The sequence below is a fragment of the Frieseomelitta varia genome, unplaced genomic scaffold (genome assembly GCF_011392965.1).
Source record: "Frieseomelitta varia isolate USP_RPSP 00005682 unplaced genomic scaffold, Fvar_1.2 scaffold_627, whole genome shotgun sequence".
In the NCBI taxonomy this organism is placed as follows: Eukaryota; Metazoa; Arthropoda; class Insecta; order Hymenoptera; family Apidae; genus Frieseomelitta; species Frieseomelitta varia.
Window position 1 is genome coordinate 81,116 of NW_025110398.1, and position 8,390 is coordinate 89,505.

Here is an 8,390-nt window from a genome sequence, read left to right on the forward strand (position 1 = left end):
TTTCGATTACGGATCTTCTTTTCCTTAATGTAGAATGGCCCGCAGTAGTCAACACCAACGTTCGTGAAGGGTGGTGCTTCATTTACCCTGACTGCCGGTAAATCTCCCTTTGGATAATTCGTTGATGGTGGGGCCGCTCGAAAACATTTAATGCAACTTCTGACTACTCTTCTGACTTGGTTTCGTCCGTCAAGTAGCCAGTACCTTTGTCTAATAGAGTAGAGTGTAGTCTGAGCTCCAGCGTGAAGATTTTTGATGTGGTAGGATTGTATGATCAGGGAGACAATATGATGGGATTTTGGAAGGACAATTGGATGGGTAGCATGATATGATTGGTTGGCTTGAACGAGTCTTCCTCCGATTCGGATAATTCCATCGCTATCTAGGAATGGATTTAATGTGAGCAACTTGCTCTTGTTGTGTATTTTGCAATTTTTTCGCAATTCGCACAACTCGCGTTGAAAGGTTTCCTCTTGCAACCATTTCACTATGATCTTGATGGCTCTTTCTAATTCAGCTGGCTGCAGCGGACCTTTAGGTCGTGGTGACCTGAATCGAAGGCAGTATGCTATTATTCGAGTGAATTTATCAAAATTGGAGTATCGTCGTAATAGTTGGTTGGGAAGGATCTCCATCTTGAAACAAAAGTTATTACGGCTCTCCGGAATTGTATTTGGTAATTTTAGTTCGAGGTGTGGCCAGTTGTCTTTGGGTTGCGCCAACCATGATGGGCCTGACTGCCATATTGTTTGTTTTGCTAATTCAACTAGTGAGAGTCCTCTGAATAATCCGTCGGCTGGGTTGTACTCTGTGGGCACGTGTTTCCATTGGTCAGGTGAGGTCTTCTCTCTGATTTCGGCGATGCGGTTGGCAACAAAGGTTTTCAATGCAGATGGTTGTGTGTTGATCCAGTGTAATGCGATGGTGGAATCTGTCCAGAATGTTGCATTATTTCGATGTGCATAGCTTGGTTGATTAACTCGTACAACTTTGCTAGGAGAAGAGCTCCGCATAGTTCTAAACGAGGGAGAGATATGACTTTTAACGGAGCTACTCTTGACTTGCGCATGGGATACAAAGCAAGGTGCATTGTATCCCATGATTCGGTGAATGCGATCTGATGTATATACACGCACCATACGCCCTTTCACTGGCGTCACAAAATCTATGTAATTGCACATCATCAGCATCGTCCACTATTACCTTACGGGGAAATGATAAATTGTTGAGGGTCTCCAGTTGTGTATAGTAGGTTGTTCAGTAAGTGTGAATATCGAGAGGTACGGATTTGTCCCAATGCAGCTTCAGTGTCCACAATTTTTGAAGAAGGATTTTCGCGGTAACAACCACGGGCCCTAATAGTCCTAGCGGATCGTAAATTTTCGCGACATCGGCCAGGATAGTGCATTTTGTTATTGTTTTGTGAATTGTCGCTCGTTGAACTGAGTATGTAATGCGGTAGTGTGATGATTCCCAATAGATACCGAGCGTCTTGATGGTGTTGTCGTTGGATGGGCTTAATGAGAATTTTACACTGGTCCCCGATAATCCGGATAAAACCGAGTGCTCGTTGGAGGCCCATTGACGAATGTTGATTCCACCTCTGTGTAGAAGTTGGATAATTTCGTCACGCAACCTTATTGTATCATCCAGAGTGTTAGCACCCGTTATGAGATCATCGACGTACAAGTCTCTTCTCAAGGTTTCGGAGGCTGCTGGGAAATGATGTGCTTTTTCGTCGGTTAGTTGTTTGATGCATCGAATGGTTAGAAATGCAGCTGCAGATAATCCAAACGTGACCGTGTTTAAATTGTAAATGGTGAGCTTGCCTTCCTTGTTCCGCCAGATAATCTTTTGGTAAATGCGGTCTTGATCTCGCACGAGAAATTGGCGGTACATTTTCTCAATGTCGCCCGTCAAAACGTACTTGTGCAATCGGAAGCGAAGAACTAGGGAAATAATATCATCTTGTATTGTGGGACCAACCATTAGCGTCTCGTTGAGGGATATACCTGTGGAAGATTTGGCTGATCCGTCAAAGACGACTCGCAACTTTGTTGTCTGACTAACTTGTTTTATGACTGCGTGGTGTGGTAGATAAAATCCGATTGCTTGTTGTCTACATTAATTTTCGTTATATGACCTAGTTTTATGTATTCGTCCATTGTCTCTTGGTAGGCGGTTCTTAATGTTGGATCAGTCTTTAATTTTCGTTCGAGGGCTATGAAACGACGAAAGGCTTGATGGTATGACTTTCTGATTTGGATTTTAGTGGATTTGAAAGGCAGTGCCACAACGTACCTTCCATCTTCGTTTCGTGTGACATTTTTGACGAAATGATTTTCGCACTCTGTTTCTTCGTTGGAGAGGCGATGTTTGCTTGGTACCTCTTCAAGGTTCCAGAACTTGGCGAGATTTTCTTCTAGGTTTGTGAGATGGGAGAATGTTGTTAACGCTGCCCCCGATTATACAACCGAGCTGCGTCTTCTGGAGGATGAGATCCTTTGTTGGAGATGGCGAAATGTTGAATTGACCAATGCTGAAAGTAGACAGCTTTGGTCCGGTTCCGATTAACATCTGGACTGGAGATGGTTTATGGAAGGTGGGGTCTGCTAAGTTGGATTTGATGTTTGACGGGATGTTGAGTGTGTTAGTTGATGGGTTCGTTTGGAATAAGGGTGGAAATTTGCGGTATTATAAAGAATTCAAGTGTACCGAGATGAGATGGTAAGAGTTGTTGTGTGATTGCAGGTTATAGTTAGTTCGTTCTCTCATAACCTGTGTACCGAGATGAGATGGTAAGAGTTGTTGTGTGATTGCAGGTTATAGTTAGTTCGTTCATCGCTCCGTTCGTGGATCGCGTCGGCTAATTCTTCTGTAATGAAGCTGTTGAGCAGGTGTCCAGGAGAGCTCGACAGCTTGTCCAACTTCCCTTGTTTGCGCGTACCTTGAGGAGAGCCGTTGTCATCAACTCAGCCACTGGCGTGTTAGCTGATAGCGAAGTGTGTATTATTCGGTGATTAAACAGTCATGTTGTTGGATCTAAAAATGTATGATGGTGCTGATCGCAACTCCAACATTTTATTGATCTATAGGCCGAGGTAGTATGGCCACATCGTAAACAATTCAGGCACAGCGACTTCCTCTTTGCCGTTTCAACGCGTTGTGGCACCGTCAGTTTGTGGAAATTTTCACATTCGTAGATTCTATGCTCGTTTGTCTCACAAACGGGGCATCCCATTCTTCTCACTGAATTCGGAGAGGGTGATCGCGGCCGATGCGATGATGAGCACGATGACGATGGGCGTGACGTCGATGATCGCGGTGTTGAAGGACGAGGAGATGATGGGCGCGAAGACGTTGAACTTGGTGTTGATGGTCGTGGTGGCGAGAACCGCTAAAATGATTGTCGTGGCGAGGTTTGCCAAGATGAACGCGGTTGCTGTCGCGAGTTAGTAACGAAACTTTGTTTCTGTCGGACGATGTTATTGTAGTTTTGCGAAGAGCTACGTTGTGGATTGAGTGTATATTTGTTGTTTGGAGCAAACCAATGAGTAGCGTCAAGACACCTTACTCGCTCGGTTAGGAAATCCAGTAGGTTGTTCAATGTGGGAATGTCGTCGGAATTTAACGTTTTCTCATATTCTAAACGGGTACTCCTGTCTAGTTTTGGAAGCATGTGTAGGATTACGAGGAAGTCCCAGGTGTCAACCGGTAATTTTAAAGATTTCAGGGAGTGAAGGTGGGTTCTAATGTGGTTGACGAACGCGCGAATGGACTTCGGAGAATCTTTCTCGATGTTGGTGTTTGGATCGTTGGTGTTTGGAGTAATAGTTCTCCGTGGCGCATGGCGATTAAGCGTTTGTTGTCGTAGTGGTCAATAGTATCCAAGCATCCTTGTAGCTATTCGGGGTTGTCTCTAATGCCTCAATGATAACCGCGGCGTCTCCGGACAAAGCAGATCGCAGATAGTGCAGTTTCTCGATATCGGAAAGCGTTACCTTATTATCGATCATTGATATGAATCGATCCTTAAATACCAGTCACTCCTTCGCCTTGCCGTCGAAACATGGTAAATCGATTTTTGGCAGCTTGACTCCTACTGAACCGCCTATGATTGGTGATGTCTGTTGAGTTTTCTTATCTTCTTGTGCTTGTTCGAGGATTTTTCGTGTTGCCGTCATTGCGTCAATATAACGATCCTCGATTTCCATTTTTTCCGTTTCTTCTGCTTCGTCAGTCAATTCGATGCTGAACTGCATGTTGTCCAGCATGGTGTATCTTTCCATTAATTTGTCCAATTTGTAGGAAAGTTTTGTTGGGTTCGGTTCTTGTTCGAATTTGGTAAGATAATTGAGTTAAAAGAATTGAGTTAAAAGACTCTTGAAATTACGTCGGAGACTAGAGAGCTCCTTCATTTGAATTGACGTCATTATTATGAGATATAAATTCTTTCACTGACACAAATATGTAGCACAAATACACTACACTGCACTGCACAAATATCGCACTTGAATGTATGTCTTTCGGATATTGTATCCGGCTCGAAGGACCAATAAATGTAGCGTGCCGATCTAGTTCTACGTATTTTCTTTTCTTTAACGTACGAGCCGATCGGTGTCTCGCTGCCTTCAACATTGATGAAGTGCAGCTAGTTCAAAGTAAAGTTTGATTTGTGATATTGATTAAAGAGTGTGAATTAAGTGTGATTAACACTTTTTTGAATATTCACTCACAGAAATATATTGGGCACTGAACGTAAGATTAGAAAAAACAAGAGTATATTTTTTTTTTTGTTCTCTAAATTGTTCTTACCCTGGAATGCACTGGGTTTGGAGACGCGAATCGGCAGACACGCGGGAGGGTTTTCTTATAGATTTGAAAGTGAGAATAAGACTGTTGTATTTTGTTTCGGAGTCGGCTCTTATATATCCGAGCCCCTCTTTGTTTCCTTTCCGATCCTGTGATCGGAAAGGTGGGTTTTTCCAAACATTTTCAGGGTCAGTTCCAAGTAAATGGTGGGGATCAATGCGATAAAGAAACTCATCGAGCCTTGGAATGAAGAATCAAATATGTCTACAATACGGAAATGTTAGTTTGAAATATGAAATACGGTCGCGGGAGGTCCCTACCGTAGAGAAAGTTATAAGATAGGAGTTTATTGTCTCTGGCTCGATGAATTTATTTGTCACATCACATTTTGACCCTCATTGTGTTCGGTAAGACAGAACAACATCTATTAACGATATCTGCCACAGTGCTTTTTTTGAAATTAAGCATTGCAGCGATTTGGCGAATTTTCCTTTTCCCGATGAAAAATTACAAATTGGCGAAAATGAAATGAAACATTTTTACTCTTCCGACCCATTTTCACGATAAATGACAGTATACAGAAATCTACGGTAATATTGACCGCTTGGTATTAAACTCGATAACACGTGTTTGAAAACAAACACTACGTTTCGAGTCGAAGGTTTCTAGGAAAATAGTCAAGTTCACTATTTCTAAATATATTGAGAAACAAAGTAACTGTTCGAATATTTTTGTAACTCGTCAATTGAATGTAATTTCAGTTAATGTTTAATATTATATAAGTATATTAAGATAAATTAATGATCTTCCAAACACATCTTCCAAATCAATAAGTAATCTATCGAAAGCAACAATTCCGAACTCATATCATATGTATAAATACCAAAGATACAGAGCGTCAAAGTTAAACATACCTTAGTGTCCGAATATTTTTGTGATTCACTGTATATTCATTAAGAAAATATACATAAAACTTTACGAGGAACATCTTTAGCGTGTTAGCTCTGGAAAAAAAATGTGACTGGTCACGTGGCGTGGCGTAGCAACGGATTTGAATGGCAGAAACATGGAAAAGAATATGAATCTGGTGAACGAAAAAGTGTACGCCCGATGGCAGACGAGGTTGGAAGAGTAAGGTATGAGTATATTAAGGATGTACGGTTTGGTGAGAGGAACGCCTGGTTCAATCCAAGTGTATATGCATGTTTCTTGATGACTGGGCATGGCAGTATGAGTGCGTTTCTGGTTGGACCGAATTTGAATGAGAGTACGAGATGTGCGTATGGGGTTAAAAGGGAAGATTGGAAGTATGTGCTGGTTGAACGTAGCATGAATGAGGACCTGAGAGACCTGAGTGAGTGCGGAATATGTGTGTCTGATGATGGGAGTGTGAATGTTGGGTGTGTATTAGAATGCAAGGCGAAGTATGAGTGTTTCTGTAAATTTGCGATGAATGTGTTTGCGAGGAGAAGGATGAATGGGAGAGGAATGTGTATGTAGGGTGTCCTGTGGTCGCAGGAGAGCTGCCTGGTGACGACCCCACGTATCCGAATTGGCCCCACCCAGGTCGAGGTGTGCAAGTATCTCATTGGAGAGCAGATTGTGATGAGTACGACCAGTATGGCTCATGCATAAGCATTGGTATCGAGGGAGTTAGCGTTGATAAGCCCACGGAGGGGCTTATCCCTCCGTTTGGGTTGGACTCCGGGGGTCGTGATAGAAAAAGAAATGGAAAAGATGAAGCACGAAGAATCCAAGAAAAAGAAACGGAAGTCCAGTTCTTCGTTCCCGTCACGGCCTAGCAAGTTGAGCAACAAAAAGGAGTCGAAATGGCGCAAATCACTCGAATGCAAGGAATGCGCGAAGACTGCCCGGGTGGAGAAAACAGAGGTCGTGAACAAATGCAAGTTAACGTCAGCGTACTTGGCCATAGACCAACTAAGGGTCTTAACTGCGATGGGCGGTTTATTTTATGCCGGAAGACTGAGCGCAGTTCATGCTCCTGACATTCATGTTATCCCTGCAGATCATGTTAGACGGCGAATGGGATAACAGGCCTCACATTCATTCCAAGGAGATTCCATCGTTCGCAGAAGTCTGTCCCACCTCGATGGAAGAGCTACCACCTGGTACAAAGTTGTGCGCCTATTGGAATCAATCACGTCGTGGGCTAGAGGCGGTAACGTCTTGGCGGGTGAGCTGCGTTGAATCAGCTCGCGAGTTGGCTTGCATAGCCGGTAGGGATATAGAAAGTATTCTGATTTTAGCAGGATTATCGGATATATATCGGAAAGAGTCATTAGAGTTTGGACACACTTTATTCACAGCTGTATTTAATCATCTGGAGAACAAAGGAATAGCTGAGTCTCTTTATTGTAATACAGAACATAGATGTCGCAATAAGCGAGAGATTAAAACTCTCCAACAGAAGGGCCTCACTCAAGATTGGTCCCATGAACTTGCGCTAATTGGTAATTCCTGAAAGCAGAAACGTGTGACCCGGTTCCGCGCCCAGAACTTCATGCTAGGTACAGGCACTTAAATCTTCTACAAGAGTATGTCTTGGGTCCAAGACAACCAGACTGGTAAGGCGACTCATCAGAAGGGGAAGGTGTGATAATAGACCGACCGTAACGGGTCAGTAGTGTCTTGGCTCCCGAGCGCCGTCATTCTCGAAGGTAAGCGTTGTCTTCGCTTTCAGCAAATGCTGAATGAGGCAGTCTCCCACATACCAAGAAAAGATTGAAAATCCTGATTGTAATTTCGAGCTGGACTGCTTTAAATTGCAGGGCTGTAAGTCCATCCGGTCCTGGAGATCCATCTGAGATCCAGAAAGGACTTCTTTATTTCGCCAAGTGTTATAGATTTCCACAAGTCCTTGATCATTGGTTGTTTGGACCAGGATTCCAAGGGATTGGTCGATCCCGTTAGTCATGTCGTTTTGTCAGAAGTTGATCATACATTCTTTAGTCGGCGAACTATCCGTTATTTTTAAAATAGTTTTAGTTATTATTTTTAGAATAGTTTTTATACATTTGCCTAGATTTTTGGTCCAGGCTCTTTGAGTTCTGGCATAGTCTGCACGACTAGTCTTGCGCTTAGATAATGCCTGCTATGGTCGACGTTTGCATTTGATTGCCGGAGTTGTTGGCGGAAATGTCTCCAAAAGATAGATATGCAGTTCTTCGAAGATTTTATTCGAGGGTCATAAATGAAAATTTTGGTAAATTCGATCAAGATGATCACTGTTATAGTCAGGGCTTGTGAGGGCATTGAACAGCGAAAATAGATCACTGATGGCAGAAATCAGTGAAGAATGAAGATTAGCTTCGTACCCCGAGGAGGTGGGTGGCGGTGCGACTTTATTGGTTTCTGTTTTCATTTCACTCAGGCATTCTTGCACCTTACCACTATATTTCTGGCTTTGTCGTTGTCCTTTAATGGATTCTAGTGTTCGTTTAGGAAATAGAGGCTTGAATTGGGTTTCAGGTTGGATAGTGATTCGTCCCTCTGGTATAAACGGGACACACAGATATTTCCATACGTCCTCTCTCTTTAAGGCTAGCAAATATCTAGAG

General features: G+C 42.9%; 1 protein-coding gene across 1 annotated transcript in view; it reads right to left on the minus strand.

Annotated features, from left to right (window-relative positions):
* Positions 1-1,013, minus strand: part of LOC122534691 — a 2,991-nt gene extending 1,978 nt beyond the window's left edge. Inside the window, exon 1 of the mRNA XM_043665574.1 lies at positions 11-1,013. Within this exon, the coding sequence (XP_043521509.1) occupies positions 11-1,013 (1,003 nt within the window). The remainder of the gene's footprint in view (positions 1-10) is intronic.
* Between the last annotated feature and the right edge of the window lie 7,377 nt (positions 1,014-8,390).